Raw genomic sequence first — 21,982 nt, 5'->3', positions numbered from 1 at the left:
AGAGTAGGGGTAATAAAAATATTGTGATACTTTATAATTTGTTTTGCATTACATTTTGAAAAATTAATTCGAGATTTACTTACTATCAAAATGAATATAAACAAAAGGAAAAAAAAATTAAAACCTGCTACTTTTTTTCTTAATTTGATGTCGAGATCGAATCCTTCGCATTGCCAAATGGTTTTCTTCATGACGCTTAAGTACAATGGGATCAATTGTTGCTTGAGTGTTAAGTATTCGAGTCTTCAATTTCATATTTTCATTTCTAATCGTTGTGTGACGACGTGCTCGCACTCGAATTCCAGCGGATGTAGCATCTGTTGTATATTGCATTGTAGATGCATTAAACTCGACAAAATTATTCTTAACTGTCGCCGAGTGTCGAGTATAAAGCGCATGACTTGATCGAGTGAGTGGATGATTAAATTTTGAGACGACAATTGTGTTTTTTTCATTTTGATTCGAATCAAATGTAGGTTGTACTAAAAGTGTTTGGATCAAAGCGAGATGTTTCTGAATATCGTGTTTCTGATTGTAAGAAGCAGGCGTAGATTGATTGTTAGTGTGGATGCGATTAGGATGAGCAGAAGTTGCTAAAGCAGAAAAAAAAGCAAAAGGTGAGACTGAGTGAGATGACTGGATTCCATTCACACGAGCACGATGCCCTCGCCATTGACTTTTGCGCTCATAGACGTCCAGCGCACTATCGTACGAGCTTGGTCGAACCATCTTGAAGGTAATAACAATTTCTAATGTGCTACTTAACTATTTAAATGATGACTTTAAAGCTAAAAACGGATGTCGAACACAAGAACAAATTCTGTATAATTAGCCAAAGAAGCGAAAACGGATAGGTTGGTAAAGTTCTGATTCTTAGCCGTTTTCTTCATTAGATCTCGTTCTTGTTTAATTTTGGAATTGCTACACGAATCAAAACCTTTCGATAGACCGAAATGTGTCGTTGCAATGCACGTTCAGCGCTGCAAACACTTCGCGACTGATTTTTCTTGATGCTGCATTACTTTAGAAACGTAGTAATCTTCTATCAAAAACGTTTATGTTTTTAGAAACGAACGTTTGCTTGATGAATTAACAGTTTATCCCGGTATTTAGTACATTAAATTTCTAAGATCGAAACTTATGTAATATTGTATACAAAATATCTATTGGTATAGTGTATACAAAACTCATGTAATGTACTGAAATACTGTAATTCATCCTAAAGTGCATTCATTGGCAGAAACTTAACTTTCTCACTTGAATCTTACCATGGGCGGCAGCATCACGTTTGGGCAGCTCACGAACGTACAAATGCTTGGGTTTTATCAAGCACGATACAAGGAAGATCGCAAGTCATTTCTTGCGTATGTGTTACAAGTTAATACGACAACGTCTCATTTTCTTGTGTACCGTCGGTACTCTCAAATTGCATCTTTAGCTACTAAGTTGCACTTTCATCCGCCTGTGGGGTTACCACCTAAGTATGCCATGCAACTTTACCCTCTTACTGATATGCAACTACAACAACGTTTTGAAGGTTTAAAAGGTTTTTTACATGCAGTGATGGTGCATTTATCCATGCAACATGCAACAGGGTTGCATCATGCCACAAACTCAAGAGCAGGATTGGACATGCAACTATTTTGTGACTTTGTTGTGCATCATCGTAATCGACCCCCAAAACCTGTTACAGGTGACATTCCGAATTGGGCTCAACCTATACAAGAGGTAACAGATCATGATAGTATAACCGATAGTGACGACATGGGGTTACTCGAGAGTGATGGATCTGATGTTGAGAGTGATGATCTCTCGACATCATTTCGAAATGAAGTATTGCAAATTGAAGGGAATGTTGGTGCTTTGTGGCATAGTGTTCGTGCATATAAACATGCAACAGTGGCATGGTGGGAAGCAACAAGTGCAGTATTTGATGAATACAAGCGAGTGGCAGACGTGCCACAACTTGGAACAAAAGACTCGATTATCACACGATTGCAACAAGAAATGACAAATACTCTTGATCTTATGCAACTTGCATTTGCAAACACATGTGATATGGAAGTGTTGCCTCCATTGGAAAAGTTGCGTCACGATGTATTACCCGAGATTAAACATTCATTCTGGACTCGCCACGAACATGTGCAACATGACACAGTGGCAACGACTCGACGTGTGCAACAAGAACGCAAATTGTTGCACGATAAAGTGCATGTGGATGTACATCAAAGTTTAACAGCATTCGTGGCATTTCAAACCAGAATGTTACGTACAATACACCAAAAGTTACATGATGTGACAACTGTACCACGACCTCGAAGCAAATCGATGCCAACACTCTCTACAAGAACACTTGATCATCATTCTCAATTGCCAAATGAAGAGATGACAATGCAAAAGACTCAAAAGGATGCAACTGAAATTGATTGTAAAATAAAGAATGAAGGTACCCCACAATCACGTCTTTGGGTTTGGGGTCGTCCACCAAGTCTCGAAAGTGGTACACCGCTGATTTTACGTCCAAAACAAGTAGCTGTTTTACCTAATCAGCCATTGATACAAATAGCTTGTGGTGGAGAGCATTTATTATATCTCACAAGTACAGGAGATGTCTACACATTTGGTAACGATGAAGTTCGCAAAATGGCTCTTTCCACAACCCTACCCGACCCCGAAGCAAATGTGCCCAATTCTTCGCTCTCATATTTAACACCACAATTAGTCGAAGAATTAGCATTAGAAAAAGCACTTTATGGGGTTACAATTGCTCAAATTGCATGTGGAGCTCAACATTCTGTCGCAATCACAAATTGTGGCGAATTATATACATGGGGAAGTGGCGAAGATGGAAGATTAGGACACGGTGACATGCGCGATCGGACAGTCCCACGAAAAGTGATGACATTATTACGTCAAAATGTTGTAAGTGCAAGTTGTGGTGGAGCACATACCGTTGTTTTAACTGAAAAAGGGTCGGTATTTTCATTTGGAAGAGGTCGAAATGGTCGATTAGGGCTTGGGGATACAAAATGGCGAGATGTACCACATGAAATAATGACTTTTCCATTGCATATGCGAGTGGTACAAGTGGCATGTGGGTGGAATTTTACGACAGCGATTGGTCAAAATGGAACATTATGTACTTGGGGTAAAACTGGCGAAGGACAATGTGGAATAGGGTATGTTGATCAAGACCAAGTGGTACCTGCTATTGTAAAATTTGGTACAAATTCTGATGTGCCAATTCTTGATGTGGCATGTGGGTACACCCATACCCTTGTATTAACGGCAAATGGTACAATGTATTCATGGGGATTAGGGGAATATGGGCAATTGGGTACAGGGAATGTTTATGAGCCTATTCCAGCCCAAGTGCATTATTCTATAGATGTTTCTGATCCATTAGCTCGTGTTTATTGTGGAGCATTTCATTCTATTGCGACTACCGAACATCACGTTATGTTTACATGGGGTTTAAATCTTTATGGTGCTTGTGGATTAGGGCATACAACGAATAAAGACCAACCAGAGCGCTTGGATTGTTTTTCCGCCAATCATGATCTTGTTGTAGCGTGTGGTCATAAATACACTTTTGCTCTCGAACTTGCTTTGAATCAATCGCATGTCAAACTACAAGGTCTAGCAAAAGATCATGTTTTAGCTTCTCATTCACTTGAAACCACTCATTTCTCATCTTTACGTCTTCCTCGTGATAGTATTCATGAAAAAGAAGAAGAATTACGACGTGTGAAAAAAATGTGGCGTACACGAATCTTACGAAATTGGGAAGCAAATAAAAATTCAGCATTAACTCATGCACTTTGGCGTCAAGGCATTCCACCATCAATTCGAGCACGTGTGTGGCCATTAGCAATTGGAAATCAATTAAAAGTGACACCAGAAATGTTTCAAATGTATCGACGACGTGCAATTGCATATAAAAAAGATCGACATGGAAGTGAAGAAAGTCAAATCTATGATGGTGGACGTGAACATACATTGGCATTAATTGATACGGATTTACCACGTACCTTTCCATCATTAAAACTCTTTGATGCTTCAGGTCCTTACTATACTTTGTTATTAGAAGTTTTGGAAACGTATGCTTGTTTTCGACCTGATCTTGGGTACATTCAAGGTATGTCGTACTTAGCCGCAATGTTATGTCTTCATATGCCACAAGATCGGTACCTTGCTTTTCAATGTTTGGCTAATTTAATGGTACACGAACATTTATTTACGTTTTACTTATTAGATGCTGAATTGGCAAGTGTCTACTATACACTTTTTGAAGCATTTTTAGAAATTCGATGTTCCCAATTATTGGTCCATTTTCGAAACATTGGAATTTCTTCATGTTCAATGTATTTAATGAATTGGCTTCAAACATTATTTCTTCAAGTGTTACCACTTGAATCAGCAGCACGTGTATTTGATAATTTCTTACTTGATGGAACAATCTTTCTCTTTCGTATTGCTATGGCTATTCATGAATTATTGGCACCACAATTATTGACAGCTGAAATGGATGTGGTACTTCCATTATTGCAACATAATATTATGTACCAAACAATATGGCACACTCAAGTATCCGAGCAAGCATTGTTTGAAAAAGTTTCAACAATTGCTGTACCAACTCATATCTACGCTGCTTTAGATCGTGTGATTAATGACGTTTTCTTTTATGAAAAACGTAATGATTTGGATCAAATGGGAAATAGTAAGATGATGATGGTTGGAAGTGGAAGACAAAGTATTGGAATTGGACACATGAAACACGAACGACGAAGTTTTAATGCATTGAATGGAGTTTTAGGTGGATTTTAACAAAGATGGAAGAGGTTGAAAGTATTTCATAGTGTGAAAATGACTTTAATTTGATTCAATGTTTCTCCAACTCTTTTCTGCTACGAAAATTTTCAGCAAAAACGATCATAGCTACAGAACCAATAGATTTACTTTGTAACGCTTGGATTTTGATAAATCTGCTGTCGTCATCATATCATTTATGCTGCTACGTTGTGATTGCTGTCTTGATCGTTATGATCAAAACGCTGGATTCTGAAGCTTCGTACCTACCTGTACCCACTGGTACGCATGTACCACTACCTGAAACGTAAATTATACGGTTTATTTTTTGTTTCATTGTCCCTTTTTAACAAGTTGTACCAGTCGGATCCATCCTACTTGTACGTACGTAAAAAGTATGTAGATGATCTGTTCGTACAGTTAGTACACGTAACCAAAGGTTTTTCTTGTTAGTTATATTATAATAAATGAATATCAAAGGTTACAGTGTTATTTTGCTACCTTTTGATTAGGTGACAAATCATTTAAGATCTAAAAACGCCAGTGATGTCATTTCTATCATTTAGACACCGAGTTATGAAACATGCGCTTTTTGTATCAGCAAAAGTAACAGCAGAGTCCGAAACGTAAATGAGTGCGTATCTTATATCGCTAAGAAATTTCAAGTCAAGAAATCCTTTGAATGGATGGATCCTCGAGAGTATGCGGGTCCTACTCATGTATATATCATGCTAAAGTACTTAATCGAAACCATGAATGAAGAAGAAGATGTAGCTCCTTTCATTCACATCAAGAGACTCTCTTTGAACCTTATAAAACAAAGTCGTTGCTATCTGTTCAAAAGTTGATACTATACTGTCCTTTGCTATCAAGAACTTAGCGCCTTTTCATTCAGGTACACGATCCAACTGCTTAAGATAAAGAAAAATGGAAAATCTATGGTATTTACAGCTATATAACATGGGAAGAAAGCTACAGATTATAGAGGAATGCTAGCCAAGCATTGTTGAATTCGTAAGTCAAATGTGTCGCATGGATTACATGTGGTCGGTGGGTCGAGGTCAAGTACCATGGGTACACTAGCCTTTGCCGACGTTTTTGTTGCCATGGAAAGACTATAATGAAGTCGACAGAGTCCTTTAATCTGCCCATTCTTGCTGCAATCAGGCAAACGACATAATCGAGCACCTCCATGTAATTTACATAGACCCTTTGATTGGGCTGACTTTTGACACCCTCCTACAGAGCATCGACGGCCACCACCATGAGCAATACAGTGACCTCCACCTTGGTCGCTAATCTCGCACCCTGGTGTTGTACATCTTCGACCTCCACCGTGAGCTTTGCACAATCCACGGGATCGAATGCCCTTTGTACACCCAGGCATTCGACAAATACGAGATGCTGGTTTTTTCTTTTGTAAGCGCGACATTCGGCGGTAACTTCGACGAGCAGCAGCAGTTGGCGAGACAAATAGCATTGAAGTAGGATGGACATTGTAATTTGTATTGAGACGCACTTTAGGATCGTGAAGCAAAGGAAAAAAAACATTGTTGCGGTTGTGTCCTGAAGTAACAGGCATGGACGTCATTCGTAATGGAGCAGCCAAATTCGGAGACATGGATCCAAGTGATGAAGATGAAAGACACTCACGACGTTGTGGACTCGAAAGCTCTGGTGTGGACGGAGTGGAAGCTACGGGACTAAAAAGTGCCATATCAAAGCCTTTTTGACTAATTTCATGGTCGTGTGGCCCTGGAGACATAATTTCTTGGAAAATTTCATCCAACATCTCTTCGTCACTTAGTGCTTGATTGATAGTCGTACAAAGTGTTGGGTGTACATTTGTTGTTGTGTAGAGAGTCTGTGCCTCTTCATATGGATTAGTACTAGTGTCTGTCTCTGTATCGGGATGAAAGAGCATGAATGCATAGTCGGTATCTTCCGTATTAGCTCGCCAGTCAATCGTCGAAGGCATAGCGTGGGTCATCGTTGTGACTTGGAATCTCTTGCTTTGACGCTTTAGTGAGCTACAAATAGGTAAATCGAAAGTGATTTATGTACGATGCTTCCAGTTGATTAGATCCAGACTTTACCCATGAGCAGTCGGAAAGAGAGGCTACTTTATTTCTATGAGACGGCCGTTATCGTGTATAACCGCCAATGTTTTGTTACGCAGAACCTTTAAGGTTTCACAGAGATCACTACTGAAGGTAGCCAGCACGTGGCTCTGCTACGGTGGTTCAACTTTCATCACCGATACTACTACAGGAAGAAAACCCTCAAACTTGCCACAAGAACGCAATCAAACCACAAGTAAGCTGTCTGCCCATTCTGTTGAGTATCGTTTCGACCTAAATATGTTGGAGTTTCAAAGTCACGAGTAGGTTGCAAGTACTCGTTACAATTTCCACGCATAAATCACAAGCACTCACGTTTTATCTTTTAAAACAATAAGATGCTCTGCCATGTTGAAACAGTAGAATAGAAAGTATAAACCACTTTCTTTATGTTCATTTAGTAACAATCAAGTGCATATCTCCACATGTTATTGTACTGGCTCGGAACTGAAACCATTGACTACTTCATCTTGTCATGCTCGCTACAATGATACTTTGGTAACGGGGACGTTCTAAAGTCTCACACATTTGAAACACTTCGTTTCAAACGCTTACGTTCGTCGAAAACCAGAAGTCCAAAAGCTATTCATTGTTTGTATTTTGATTGGAGAAAATCAATAAAAATGTGCAATTTTATTCGTTAATACTCAAATTAATTTGAAAGACATAATTTTTAATATATAGACTGTGATGTAGGACCCGCACATAAACGACATGAGACTACGAACGATATACTAGACGTCGCACAGCGAGAACCTCTCATGGTGAAACTCCAAATCATTTGAGAAAACTGCTTAGAAGCATGACGAGTTAGTCGCATCTTTTTACCAGCCAATTAGCATAGCAGAAGCAAAAAGGTATCATTTGCGTTTCAAGGACTAAAAACTGGAAAATTATAAATGAGTTAGATTTTAGCTCCATTCAAATTAAAGATCAACATTAGATCTGAATTTATTTGAAATGAATCAAATCGACTATTCAAAATTCTTATTATGTGACGAACGGTCCAGTAAATCGATCGAAGATTTATCCTGGAGGAGGAGACGCTGGCGACACCGAGTCCATGCACACAAACGTTACGTTTTAGGAAATAATGATCGACGTTTTACAATCAGCAGTGTGGTTTTAAAGAGCTACAGGAGTTGTGAAGCGATACCATTAGTGCTGCTAATCATAAGTCCGAGTTACGGCTTGATTTCTCGCGTTGGCGAGTTGCTACCACAAAAACAAGCGTTGCTAACACCCTGCGGTCAGAAGTCAATAAATTTGCTGTTTTAATCAAGGAAATCGTTTGGTGAACAGCGTGCGACTTGCAATTGATGGCAGTGCTGCTAGTCGTGGCATTGAATTAACCATCACGGCAGCACGAACACTCGGACGCCTTGTTGGTCAATGGTTTTAAACACCTATACATTTGGCCATGTCCTTCTGCATATGTAGCTTTTTCGATAAGGTGAGGTGCTTATAGTAGCGTTTTGGTCTCACTTGAAGAACCTACGCTAGTCATGTTTTGACTATCAACTTCAACTTCATATTTTTTATAACTTAACGATCGACACCAGCCGGAAGTTCGTTATATGAACTATCGTCTTCAACCTTTCAGTATAATGCTACGAAGGTGAGTCATTTACAGGAATTTCTTCAGCTTGTGCATCCTTCGATTGGGGCGAACAGTTCAGGTCGGTATTAGCAACAAATGTCAACCTCACCTCTGCAGTTGATCGTATTTTAGATTTAGAATCTTTTAATCACAATAACAGAAGGCACTTAAAAATAATAATCCAAGACTGTCACTGGTCTTTTGCTCCTGTATCAAGAAATTAGCAATGCTGACGTTAAATATCTTCATCAAATTATATTGCTTTTGGTCGATTTTGCAATTAAGTTTAGTAAGACTAAGCAAATTATGAAATTTGCTTAGTCTGACAACTCTCGTATGCTTATGCTTTCGTCAAGCTGTGAATGGTCTCATGCTGAAGAAATCGTGCTTACATTAAGGGAAATGCATCATTGTGTTCACTACGTCGTTCTGAAGTTCTTGCCTTCAACGATGTAAAGTCTACTGTATAAATAATCCAAGAGTCTGAAACTCCTAAGCGCCGTAATCAAAGAGCCAGTAATAGATTGGCGACCAAGTGCGATATGCGAGGAATCAAGATAGCAGAAAGTTTCTCTCTCTTGTTCGAGATCAATGTACATCCGGCATTTAACAGCATTTATCGAATACATTGATCTCGCATTCTCCAAACACACGCTTAGGACCGCACTGACCACACAGTTGACTTTGTAGAAAAAACAATGTTTACATTCTTATGGTAAATATTGCGGATTTATATTGATTTTCTACGAAAATTGTGATCACTTGTTTTGCAAATCAGATTCGAAAAGTAAGCTATTTCCGATGCGAGTCAGTGCCAAAAATTGCCATTACACAATCAGTTCAATTTACACTACAATCACTCTGTTGTCATGGCAGACCGCGCCGAGCAGCTCAAGCTTCAGGGCAATCTCTACTTTCAGAAAGGAAAGTTTCTTGCGGCTATTGACATGTATACAGAGGCCATTGTACGTTCATCATTCTTAGCCAGTTATTTCCGGTAGATTCTTTTTCTAAACCTCATTTTTCAGGTGATGGCTCCAGATCGCTCAACGTATTACTCGAATCGTGCGCTTTGTCATTCTAAGCTAGATAAATGGGAGAATTGCCGCGCTGATTGTGAACTTGCGCTCAAATTTGACAAATTGAATGCCAAAGCCAGTTACATGCTGGGTACGAGTCTTATGCATCTTTTGGCTTATGACGCGGCGATTAAAGCGCTTCAGACGGCACATATTAGTGCTGAAAAAACAAAGAAACCCAAAGCTTTTCTGGATGAAATTTTTATTGAGCTTCGACGGGTGAAAAAGAGACAGTGGCTGAACCTTCAGAAACAACGCGTGATGCGGCATGAGAAAGTTAAAGCTCATCTGCAGTTGCTTTTTGGAGCCAAACACACAGCCGAAATTTTTGCTCAGAAAGACAGTGAAGACAGCAGCTCAGATGTTGATGAAGTCGATGCACTGATGGCGTACGTGGACCACATGGCCATTTGTTACGAAAAAGACATGTATCCTGGACACGTGCCCGATTACTTGGTATGTCCCATTAGCATGGAAATTATGCACGATCCCGTCACAACTCCGAATGGTGTCTCGTACGTACATGTGCAACGCTTTCTTACTTTATTTTGCATATTTATTATAAATGCTTGTTTATAGATATGAACGGCAATGCCTGGAAGAACACTTGCGCCGAAATGGCGCGATTGATCCGCTGACGCGGAGAAAGTTGACACTTGATATGCTCCGACCAAATCCGTCTTTAAAAGCTGCTATACAAGATTTTCTTGAGAAAAATGCTTGGGCGTTTGAGTCGTAGCAGTCTTTACGTTTGGCAGATTTCTGGGTATGCATAAACTGGACGTCCTTGGCGTATCGGCAATCAGGTAGTCGATGGAAATGGTATTGATACTTTTTGTAAATTTTAGATTGTAAAAGGCAGACAACATGAAAGTGATGCTCTTGGACCCTTATGCCTTTCTATGATTGTTTGTTATTGCAGTCTCAACACTATGATCCATTAAACTTTGTCAAGGGTGCCACAGTACTACAGCACACGCCAAGAATGTATATTCGAACATACGAGAATGCGTGGTTAAGTTTACTTATGACGCTGAAAGCTCTTATCATTACAACGTCGCCAGAGTGCCGATACCGCCTTCATTCGCATCGTACCAAGATCATAATCACGAAAAGTAGGACTTGGTTTATCTATATTACTGGACGGCTGATAAATAGTAGACTAGGTGCTGGCTTAGATGAATCCTCATCATCATGGTGGACGCAAAGTACCATCGCTCATGATTTATACCGAATGATATGCCAATGTACTTGAAATAAATTGTCGGCTATCATAAATCTCGTCATAACGTTGAGGAAACTGGTGGAACCTTGACAATGCTACGAGAGATAAGGACTAGGCAACGCGCCTAGATGTCATACGGAAGGAGACACACACTCTCGAAATAAGCAAGTTTATTTGTACAGCTTTTTGGTCTGAAGATTGCTTTGAAAATGTTTGATAGATTGAGAGTTGATATGAAAAGTTTGTAAGAGGTAATGTCTTTGTCATGTATGATGTTGGACTACAAAACATCTCTGTGTACGATAAATAGAAGCAAGAATGTGGAGCATCACAGGTGTGGAGAGATAAGTCAGCCAAAGAAGCACGGTCCTTCTACATGACATACAATTTCTTCAACGTACATTGATTCAGCAAAGAAATGTCTTTTGTTTGATTACAATTCAGCTCACTGCTCAAGATACTCGATTCTGATAGGAGCTGCAACTGCGCAAAATTTGTCAAGCCCGAAATTGTCGTTTGTCTTCAGACATGCGGCAACAGTACGAAGTTGATGTTGAAGTGAAAGACTCACTCGACTTCTGGAGGCGCTTACCACACGCCAGACCGGATCTACATCTCATCCACTTGTATAGTTTTCACCTTGCCATCATTAGGCAATTGTCTTTGCTTGCAGAGATGCAGCTATCCACCACGCAATCAAACGATCTTAAACCATCCGCAACTGCATTTGTCCTCGACGTTGCAAAAAATGTTTTGGGTTGGTGCATGCGTTCTGCAGCGCCTCGATTGTGGGACTGGCTTCGTGGCAACGAGACACACCTCGAGCAAGATGACCACCTTCTATCTCAGCGCTATTCGGTCGAGCATATGCAGCTACTCGTAGATAATTTGAATGACTTCAAGATGCAGCAAAGACTCATGATTTCTGTACTTGAGGACCTTTTAGAAGAGGTGAAACGAATTCCAAAAGAGTTCAGAGTGTCAGCAAGTGATAGCCAGTAACTGGTGAATGATATATTTGGGATGACAGAGCGAAGCAAAAAATAATATTTTTCCGCGTTTCAATTCGGTAATTTCTTTAGGGACGCTTTGGAGAGTTTTTGTACTTTTAAAATTTTTGAAATTCTTTAAGTTCAAATTAATTACAGAAATAGCCCGTTTAGTATCATTTAATTCCAGTACCCTCCTCCAAGTCGTGGTAGCGTTAATAGGACTATCAGATACGTCGGCTATGAAGCAGACATGGGTTTTTGAGAGCGAAATTCGCTCAAACTTTCTGATTGAAAGATTTGGCTTTGGCCCTCAAGGCCAAATGAATGTAAGTGTATCTGCAGTAAAGATCAAGAGGCCCAACAACGATGATGTACACGCTGGGCTACTATTTGTACATGAGGATGAAGTGTGGGAGACCATTGCAATTCTCGATGATAATTTTGACAGTGAAGACCTTCAATATTATCCAACTGATGATAAAGGAAGCCAGTGCATGTTGGTGATGCAACGAGAGAATCAATGGATTAATCTATTAGATTCAGGAACATGGTAGGTTATTGTGACTTATTTTAGTTCTGTTTAATTCATTAAATCATGGTCCACGTTGATTTAGGAATGTGAGTCGAAGTGTAAACTCTTCGCTGGATAAGCAACAAGATGAAGTTCAAGAAAGATCTTTACGCATGGGCTTCTATTACATTTTTTACGTGCAATGCACTCCTGGACTCCAAGTATCGTTTAACGTAAGCTTGAATTACTACCCATCTGATCATTTTCTAATTCTATATCTATATATTGTTTTAGATGAATGCACAATTACTGAATGGAGAATCAAATTTTTTATCCGCGGGTGACGCATATTTGCCATTTGTGTACTTGACAACAAGTTTTCTCTTCTTAGGTGCGACGATCGGATGGATTAAGTGTCTTGTGAAGCATCGAGCATTTGTATTGCGAATGCATTGGTTGATGGCACTTTTGGTGACTGTAAAGACCCTTTTGCTCTTTGCTGAAGCTATGCGCGTGTACTATATGAAATGTCACGGTGACACACTCACAGCTTGGACTCCAGTGGTTTACACATTCATGAGTTTAAAAGGATTATTACTGTTTTCAATTGTCATGCTCATTGGCACAGGGTGGACACTTTTAAAGCCGCATTTGTCTCAAAAAGACAAGTCGATACTTTCTCTCGTTTTGGGGTTACAGATTTTGAGTAACATTGCTCAAATATTCGAGTATGAAACCCCAATTGGCACACGTGCTTGGATGAGCTGGCGAGACCTTTTGGTATTTGCCGATCTCGCGTGCAGTCTTGCAGTGTTAATGCCACTTATATGGTCTATTCGTCAACTACGAGTGTCTGCGGCAACTGATGGAAATGCATTTGCTACTCTTCAGAAACTTACGCAATTTCGATCGTTTTATAGCGCCGTCATTTGCTACATTTACATATCAAGGCTGATCTATCAATTATTGGACATGAGTTTACCATACGATGCAACGTGGGTTGCTGTGGCATTTACTGAGCTGGCTGCACTTTGTTTCTTTACCATTACTGGTTATCGCTTTCGCCCATTACCCACTAATCCGTATCTTGAAGTACCAGTACATGAAGATGATCTGGACGAATTTGCTTTAGACGATGAAGAAGACAATCTAGACTTTCATCCTACTTCACGAACTGAGCTTCGTCAATTTGCATACGGTGCACCCGTGCGAACCAAAGCAAATGATACAGATCAACACACAAATCCATCAGATTATACCACTTCAGTGAAGAAGCGGAGTGGAAGTGGCCAAAGTGATCGAAATGATTAGTTTGGATCTTGAGATTAGAATCTATAGAAGTGCTCAGTGTTACGATAAGATTGTCAGCTCAGATAATATACCCAGTTTGCTTTTACAAGTACTTTATTCATATGTACACAACGTAGATACGGAATTATCTCTCTCCAGCTCGACTTTGCGTCTTAATTAGCTCCTTGAACATCGTTATGACGACATTACTGGATATAAGCACAATATATATGAACTTCAGTTATAGGTTTAGTTTTATAATTGAACAAAATCAATTCTTAAAGTTAGGACTTCGACTTGGTGAGCCGGAACAAAGCAACGAAATTTAAGAGCCGCTTGATTCGAAGAATGAAAAAATGATCTGAATCAACTACTGAATGCTACTTCAAGAGGTTATGGAACGTCATCTGGTTTCACAGCAACTACATGCATCCTTTACATGAGCAATAACATCATTCTTATGACACAAAAGTTCAGCTCGTGATGTTGTTAACAAACGTTTAGCCTTCGGCTATCACCTCTTTGACCTTATCCAGTCAATTGAAAGTATTTTCATGCATTCGACATCTTTCAACCTTCTGTCTTTTGCACATTGAGCTTCTTAAAGTTCTGACCGACTTGATCTTACAGTATGCTCCATGTACAGCGTGTCCGTCTTGCGGCACCAAAAATATGATCACAACGCCTACAATTCAACTATTTGTAGTCTGCAAAGCCAGGGCATGATTGTAGCCAACCTTACCGGCTCGAACTAAAGCTTCATTTACTATTGATCGCTACAAGTGCTCAAGCTAATTCAACAACGCCATTCTCCTGCCAACCATTCAGTTTGATGAGTCAGCAAAAATACTTGATCCCTTTCAAACCCATTGTTTGCAACTTAACAGCTTTCACATAGTATTAAGTATGAAAGTATGTCGGACATTTGAGATGACTCATAACCTCATGTTATCAAGCGTATCAAGTATCGAAATTATGTCGCACTCGACGAAAGCACGATAAAGTCTGCATTGTTCGATTTGCGCATAACTCGTCACCTCCTTTACTTCATTGCACTATATCGTATCCTTATGGTTCACACTAATGTCGTTATGGCGGTTCGCATCTGGATCTGGTGTAGCACACTGCTAATGATCTACATGCCATCGCTCTTTGTCCGTCGTATTTACCGCGAACGTACCGTTGGTTCAGCATCGATTGTTCCCATCTTTTTAGTTCTCGCAAATTCACATGTCTGGATGCTTTATGGCTATTTGGGTCGAACGTGGTTTCCAAGTTTTCCCGTTTTTCTTATTGGTGATCTCGTTTCATTATGCTATCTCTTTATTTTCTGGCGCTATTCACAACAAAGAGCTCAAGTGGCGGAGAAAATTGGCCTTATGTTTGCTTGGCTTACAGTTCCAACGCTCTATGTAACTGCTGCTAGTCTGGGCTTTACAGGTCAAACTCGCAACGAGATTTGGAAAACACAAGGTTTGTGCTTTTGCGATGTCACTGTGATTACGAGTCACATGATTATGCTTCGAACTCTTATCCGTGCATTCAAGCAGCGATCAGCTGCGACGCTCGTTCCACGTTCATTAGCTGTTACGACATTTAATACGCTTGGATGGTTTACATTTGGTCGTGTTACATCAAACTGGATCATTGCGGGGCCTCAAGTCTTTGTCATTGCACTTCATGTGGCTGCATGGACCATGTACTTCGTCTATGGCTTCCAAAAAAAACCTGAGACTCAAACAACTTCGATAGAGGAGGTTGACAGTAGGTTTTCAATCATATTTTCACCAAAACTCGATGCAAATGCAAAGGAAGAATCACATTCCACTTCTGACTATCAAGCTGTACGATCTCCATCCGTTCATATAGTTTTGATTAAGTAAGGACGTAGCTCTCTTCTTAATAAAATCAAACGATGATGATACAAGTCTTTATATAATAAATAGACTTGCAGTCTTTTGCACAATCGAGTTAACTATTACTAAGAAGTCGAAGCTTCTAAAGCCGCGGCTTGTAAGAGTTTTCTTCCGTCGATTCAGAAAACGAGGAGCTCGATTGTTTTAAAAGTGCTCAAAACTTGGGTATAGAGTACCCTTTTATTAGGGGTAAAGTACCATGGTTACTTGTACTAGGTACGAGAAAGGGCTACATAAGTAACTAGACCCAGAGTAGATGACATGGTCGAAATTGATCGTAAATTCAACCAGAATAGCATGTTCAGCCATTCGGGCGAGCAGACTAGTAGCAGATACATTGCACAAGTATTTTAGTACATTTATTAGGCCAATAATTTGAGTCGCATTGGTCGGATTGATGCAGCGAATTGTCAAGCTGCAAACTGCTCAGTGTCGAGCTCCAAGTTTCTATATCATTGCAGTAACTCTTAACACATGATAGTTGGAGGTAAAGGAAGTATGAACACCACTCAATCATCTATTGATGTCAGAATCTCTGTTAGAAATTGACACTCCTCCCGCATACGTCATCGAATGACATGTACAAAAGAGCAAAGGTAAAATTGAATACATGAAGAAGAGAAGAACATCATGACTGAATACACAGACGTCTTTGTGTATTGATATTCTGACCAGGAATTACGAGAAACATTCTACTACTATTGACAGGTATAAATTCTATCAAGCATATATTTCCTGTTAAGAGAAGAAAAAATACTATACCCACCTAAGTTTGTTAGACCGCAATGGTGAACCGATAGGTTACCGCTACGTATTTCCCAGTATGATTGCGTCCAGTGTACACTCTTTAATCGGCTTAAATAAGTCAGTAGCCAAATGATGGTACAGTTGATATACAGTAGAGCAAAAGGCAGGCTCAGAAGGTTGTTACCAATACAGTTTACATGTATTTTGCCTTCTGCTACTCAAGTAATCTTTTCAACATGTTATGTGATCAATCCCCGTAGTTTCTGCCTTCTTCACTCCACCTCCAACTCTGTTATAGCTTTATGGACGCCACAGCGAGCGGGATCAACAAGTTTAATGGGACGAACAATAAGCGTGAGAGCACAAGATGCGAATGATCTTGGACAAACGCTTTTAAAGGTTTCGAGCAGGTAGATGAAGCTTGAGCAATTATTCACCACGCTGAATTTGCAACGATTATCATAAGAATCAAAAGGCGCCGGCAAAGATTCGTCTTTGCGATGGGCGACTCACAACTACCGCTTGTTCGCTCATCTAGGGACGCATTAAGTGCATGTAAAAAACCTAAGGAACACTTCGCACGGAGGCATATGTAGAATAAAATATTCCTTCGTCATGAATTCTTGACGACGATGATATGCGACGGTGTGCTAGAGCGCATCAATAAGCTCAAGACGTTAGCTGAGCAGCTAGAATCTGAGGGCATCGGTCTAAAGACGACTTGATGACCACATTTGTATGATGCCTCATCACATAGCAGGAGTCGCATTCCCACACGTTAACTCTGGAGCTTGGACGTCGCTCCTTTTTCAAGAAGAGACAAATCACGATAAGCAGAGCAGCATCGGATATGCCTCTAACTAAGCATTAATGCTACGAGACAACACGCACAAGACTCAGCTGGCGAAATGTAATTTCAAGAAGCAATTGCGGCAAACATGGACGTTGAACAGCAGCGTGCTCATTGCGAAGTCACAACGATGCTGTGAGACATCGTTTACCCTAACAACATACAGATATTGTCCATGACGAGCACCGTGATAAATTCTTGTCTGTGGAAAAATATTGTGACGACCCTCTCTAGGTCCAGCGATGTATGGCTCGTCGGCTCGCGAGAGTGTGATGGATGTATCGTACTACATAGTCTTGCTACATCGACCACGCGCTGACTTTGCGCACAAAGTCTGCAATCGAAGACTTTGGACACATGCAGCCTGAAGCTTCGTTGAGAATTCGGCACCATGCCATGCATCGGCGGTGTGCTGCACTGGTGTGCGTCCGTGGAGTCTGCTCGAACTGCAGTTCGGTTTCTAAATGGGACCAGATCGGCTGTCGAGGACTGAACGCTGCACGCGCACCCAGTGGATGGTCATACCACGTGAGTTACCAGCGTGTCTTGTACCACCCAACCCAAGTCGCTCGCCATCATGTCGACATTAGGCTACACTTGAGCAGTTCGCCATGGCGAAGCAAAACGTTGTGAGGAAGTCGGATGCGTTGCATCGACCGGTGCGAGGTAGAACCATTCTGAGCAGCTCAAAGACCACTTCCACACGCTTGCGTTACTCGCCGCACGCATAAACTGTAGTTGCAGTGCAAGACGCTACCGCTTGAGGTGCGCGTCCAGACTTGGGACGCCAAGTCCACCGCTACTGCACCGTTAGCGCACGAACTCATGCGGGACAAGTTGTACGTGTGACGCGTTGCGATCGTGCTTGCGACTGATTTAGCATCGACTTCCACCGGGTGCCGGTATCGATACATGCTGCATGTAATGCCACAGACGTAGAGTACCATCGTATGTGCTACCAGAATTCAAACACGGAGCGTGCATGCGCGCCAATACCACGCTTTGAAGCCGTCGTAGAAGCACTGGTCGAGAAACTCGATGATCGTGTCGTTGATCGAAGCCTGTCTGAACGGGATGCGGAGATTCTTGACTGTCTCCGTGCGTTCAAGAACTTGATCGCCAGGAAGCAAAGGGCAGTCTTGGTTCAAATTAATCTTGGAGAGTTCTGCCTTGGGCAAGTTGAGCTTTGCGCCGGAGCCTTTGCAGTAGTATCCACATTCTCAAGCTGCTAATGAAGGTTCGCGACCGAGCTCGCAAGCAGAGTCGAGTCATCTGCAAAGAACACGCTCGTGGCTGTGTGGTCCGCGATCACATACAAACCGTATTTCTCGTTGGACCTCAGCAGATTGCCGAGCGAATCGATCATCAAGACAAAGAGCAGCGCGGACAACAAATCGCCTTACGCCTCGCGTCTGATGTGATGCGGGCAGGTGTTTCCGGTTGATCAGTAAATGCGCTTGTGGGTTCGTGTACGACAGCTTGATCATCGGATAAACGCTATGCCAAACCCCATTCTCGAGCTGCCGGATCAAATAGTGCCAGTCAACTTAATTGAATGCTTTCTGGAAGTCCAAGAACATCGTGTTCGCATCTTCCCTGCAAATTAGCGAGGAACGTACGGGGTGGCGGATTGACCGTCCTTTAACAAATCCCTTCTATTTTGCGTGGATCAAGTCGGCGATGACTTGCTGCAGACGATAATTGAACCATCTGGTGTATTCGTTACTAATTGCCTCCTTCAACGGGGTGTAAAAGACGTGCTATATCAGCCCGCACCAGATAGGCGACTTATTTGATCTTGAAACATAATAATTCATTGACCTCTTTCTCGCGAGCATTGCGAGATGTTGAATACCCTCTTTGCCGAGAAAGCGGAGACTAGGGCGGCACGGGTATCATATCCCCGCACTAGTCTCCATCTTTCTAATATCGAATTTCGAGTAAAAACTAGATCTTGCTTACATCAAGCTGACCCATGCAATCAAACCGGAACAGACCCCAGGTACCCCAAAATTGATTTACCGGGTGCACGATGTACAGTGTAGTTGACCTAGCACTTAGATAGTACCAAATGCTAAGCACACGTCCGACATCCAGCGAGTACCGTAAGCAGTAGCGGATTGTAATGCCACAGGATCTTTTCAAGTGTTTGGCGATTCTAAATCGCAGTCATTAGACCCTTACGTTTGTACGTACTTACTGCAAACGCTGACAATATATTTGTCCATGGCCGAGCTGAAGGTAAACAGCCGGTTACTTGAAGCAACTCTGTCAAGTGTTGTAGTCGTGGGAGCAACAAAGTCGTTGACAACATTTGCAAAAGCGCACCAGTCTTAGACGAACTGGCAGCTTACGATAGTTTTGGAAGCAGCAAGTGGTCTGTGCAGATCCTGAGAAAGTAAGTGGTATAAGTGCATGGCCTATACCCGGTCCAAGAAGAATCTGCTCGAGTGGTCAGAATTAGTCAGCTATCTTCTCGAGCACTGTGTCAGGTACGCGGGGCACAATCCTGATCCGACTAGTAAAAAAGGCGTGGTGTGCTGTTGAGGATCACCTCACCAAGATGCATCTGACAACACCAAGGCAAGCTTGCATCAAGCACCTGTCCTTGCTTTGTCGGGTGAGGCAAAGTCTTTGAGCGTCATGTGTCGTTTTGGACAGGGCCATCGGCTGCATATTACTGCTGGTAGTCGAAGAGAAACGAGTACGAGTGACCTCGTTCCAGTCTAGTACAACAAAGGCTGCCAAGAGAAACCATCATGCCCACGACAATGATCCGCTTGTAATGAAGCATACATTTGTGAAGTTAGAGTTTTGGAGCTCTAAGACTTCTGTAGGTCATACAGGCTACGCGACTTTGCGGACAGTCATACAAAACGCCGCAACAGATGGTCGAATCGCTTCTGTTTTTTGCGAAGTACAAAATCTGCACGAGATACAAGCCGGGTGAATTTAATGTATTCACCGACGCTCAATTGCGTCAGTCTGACTATAAGTTAGTCGTGTCAAGATAGATTTCTATGACAAAATTTGTCAAGCATGTAGAGAAGATTTCAATTTGTTTTATTGAGGTCCATGCTCGCAGGCGAAAAAACGCATGACGACGTGCTTTGCCATAGACCGGAGCCAGGCATCCACCAATCGTTGTAGCTCCAAACGACGAGGATTTGTGTATTTTAGTAGCGACATACTTACAAGTGGACATGAGAGGATTAACGCAGCAGCTCACGCGTCGCCTTAATTGCAGCATCTGTTCGCTCTAGCGGACCGTCAAAGTCAGTGACTAGTGTGCCGACTGGACAAGATGATACCATTTGCTTCAGTTCCCGCCAAAGTTGTGTGGGGGGACAGCCAGGCTGTTTGTTGGACAACGTGTGTTGCTCTCAAAATATGCCTCAGCTATCAATTTGAAAGCTGCGAGTTGCTGACGCGCTCTATAAAATGCTGTTTCATTAATTGTGGACCAGGTGGTGGACGCCATAGCCGACCAACAACAGAGAGCTTCAACGACCGGAGTAGTCAATCATGTGGCCGAAGACACACTGAGCTGTTTACAAGCTTCGGCGCCACTGATTTGAGCCATGCAGCTGACATGAGCTGAGTTTGCACCCAACAATGTGGCTCAAGCATCTACAAGCATTTTCCCTTTTACGTATACAGGCCAAGCCACCCTCGAAAGCCGGCAACACTTGTAGAAAGCACGGAGGATTCCGTGTTAGGTGATGTAAAGGCTTAGAAAGCATTTACCTTCAAGTCTCGGATGTTTAACTGATGTTCTGGCAATAGCAGCTGTTAACACTCAGTGACAGCAAGCTCAACGGGATCTCCTGGATATGCGATGCAATGAGACACTCACAGAGAAATGGCAAATGAAATAGTCATAAATTTATCACAGAGAATTGAGTCCTTTTCGTCAAACATTCATGACCAAAAAGAAGGTTAAACTTGTCAAGGGTACCAAAGTGAGGACTAATTGACTAAAACCAGGAACAGATTTCTTAGAGGTCGTAAGAGGTCGTAACCGACAGTGGTTAATCATGGCGACTTAATTTAATTTTATACGCTCCCTCAAGCAAAATGATAGGTAGCAACCGTCTAAGCTTTGGATATCTTGCCGGGACTTTGTTCAGATCATCAAAGCAAGGCTTTCTCCCAGACGACTTCCGTTGGAAGCGCGTCTTTCTATTTACCTCTAAGATTAAGACGAATCCCAAGGGTATAGCCAGGGCTAAGACAAAATAGCCAAGAAGACGGCCAACGGTGCTGCTCACAGAACACCACCTCACAGCCTTGCCCAGATACAACGTTGGAGCCCGACAACGAGAAGCATTCAAAACAAGATCCCCCTAGGAACGATTTTTTTTTACATCTTGTGGAAAAGACCAGATCCCTTTCTCCAATAAGTGGTCTTACACCATCGGCTAGCAGAACTTAGGAGGACCCTGCTTCTTCGACGGAGGGCGACACCTCTCCCAGCTAAATTCATCAGGGCCACATCTCAGTCCAAGACCCCGACGCCGTATCACACGGCACCTCAAGCAGTAGAGAGAACATAAGCATTGCAGTGCACTTGACATCAATATGCTTGTCATTTTCTACGGGTGATACCGACGCACAGGTTACCAGAGCCAATATTCATTTTAGTAAGGAGAACGGCTAGCAGCGTGCAGATGCGCAACCAGGGAACTCACCCATCGTAAGCGCCTCATCTGCTTGCAGAGCTCGTCAACGTCATTTACATTGCATAGAATCTAAGGATGAAGAGTAAGCTATAAGAATATTGTTTTTTGAATTTAAGGATGAAGAGCGAGCTATAAGAAAAATTAATTTTGACATCGATGAG

General features: G+C 41.7%; 8 protein-coding genes across 8 annotated transcripts; 5 read left to right on the top strand and 3 right to left on the bottom strand.

Annotated features, from left to right (window-relative positions):
- Positions 1-117: 117 nt before the first annotated feature.
- Positions 118-689, bottom strand: PHALS_06776 (uncharacterized protein; the record flags this gene model as incomplete). The annotated part of the gene is made up of 2 exons (XM_024720126.1): positions 118-593; positions 671-689. 2 exons carry the CDS (start codon positions 687-689, stop codon positions 118-120), a joined length of 495 nt encoding a protein of 164 aa, XP_024585355.1.
- Positions 690-1,269: 580 nt separating this feature from the next.
- On the top strand, positions 1,270-4,827 carry PHALS_06775 (regulator of chromosome condensation-like protein; the record flags this gene model as incomplete). Its single annotated transcript, XM_024720125.1, has 1 exon — positions 1,270-4,827. One exon carries the CDS (start codon positions 1,270-1,272, stop codon positions 4,825-4,827), a length of 3,558 nt encoding a protein of 1,185 aa, XP_024585354.1.
- Positions 4,828-5,788: 961 nt separating this feature from the next.
- Positions 5,789-6,799, bottom strand: PHALS_06774 (uncharacterized protein; the record flags this gene model as incomplete). Its single annotated transcript, XM_024720123.1, has 1 exon — positions 5,789-6,799. One exon carries the CDS (start codon positions 6,797-6,799, stop codon positions 5,789-5,791), a length of 1,011 nt encoding a protein of 336 aa, XP_024585353.1.
- Positions 6,800-9,398: 2,599 nt separating this feature from the next.
- On the top strand, positions 9,399-10,347 carry PHALS_06773 (hypothetical protein PPTG_04535; the record flags this gene model as incomplete). The annotated part of the gene is made up of 3 exons (XM_024720122.1): positions 9,399-9,494; positions 9,558-10,123; positions 10,188-10,347. 3 exons carry the CDS (start codon positions 9,399-9,401, stop codon positions 10,345-10,347), a joined length of 822 nt encoding a protein of 273 aa, XP_024585352.1.
- Positions 10,348-10,421: 74 nt separating this feature from the next.
- On the top strand, positions 10,422-13,647 carry PHALS_06772 (G protein-coupled seven transmembrane receptor; the record flags this gene model as incomplete). Its single annotated transcript, XM_024720121.1, has 5 exons — positions 10,422-10,430; positions 10,531-10,723; positions 11,982-12,375; positions 12,440-12,569; positions 12,631-13,647. The coding sequence occupies 5 exons, from the start codon at positions 10,422-10,424 to the stop codon at positions 13,645-13,647; spliced, it is 1,743 nt and encodes a 580-aa protein (XP_024585351.1).
- A 1,070-nt stretch (positions 13,648-14,717) lies between these two features.
- Positions 14,718-15,509, top strand: PHALS_06771 (3-like protein; the record flags this gene model as incomplete). The annotated part of the gene is made up of 1 exon (XM_024720120.1): positions 14,718-15,509. The coding sequence occupies one exon, from the start codon at positions 14,718-14,720 to the stop codon at positions 15,507-15,509; it is 792 nt and encodes a 263-aa protein (XP_024585350.1).
- A 3,577-nt stretch (positions 15,510-19,086) lies between these two features.
- On the bottom strand, positions 19,087-19,367 carry PHALS_06770 (uncharacterized protein; the record flags this gene model as incomplete). Its single annotated transcript, XM_024720119.1, has 2 exons — positions 19,087-19,297; positions 19,336-19,367. The coding sequence occupies 2 exons, from the start codon at positions 19,365-19,367 to the stop codon at positions 19,087-19,089; spliced, it is 243 nt and encodes an 80-aa protein (XP_024585349.1).
- Positions 19,368-20,443: 1,076 nt separating this feature from the next.
- Positions 20,444-20,717, top strand: PHALS_06769 (uncharacterized protein; the record flags this gene model as incomplete). Its single annotated transcript, XM_024720118.1, has 2 exons — positions 20,444-20,497; positions 20,607-20,717. 2 exons carry the CDS (start codon positions 20,444-20,446, stop codon positions 20,715-20,717), a joined length of 165 nt encoding a protein of 54 aa, XP_024585348.1.
- Between the last annotated feature and the right edge of the window lie 1,265 nt (positions 20,718-21,982).

Source organism: Plasmopara halstedii, assembly GCF_900000015.1.
Source record: "Plasmopara halstedii genome assembly, contig: Scaffold_3060, whole genome shotgun sequence".
In the NCBI taxonomy this organism is placed as follows: Eukaryota; Oomycota; class Peronosporomycetes; order Peronosporales; family Peronosporaceae; genus Plasmopara; species Plasmopara halstedii.
Note: the sequence above shows the minus strand (reverse complement) of the source record. Positions and strands in the feature narration are given on the sequence as shown.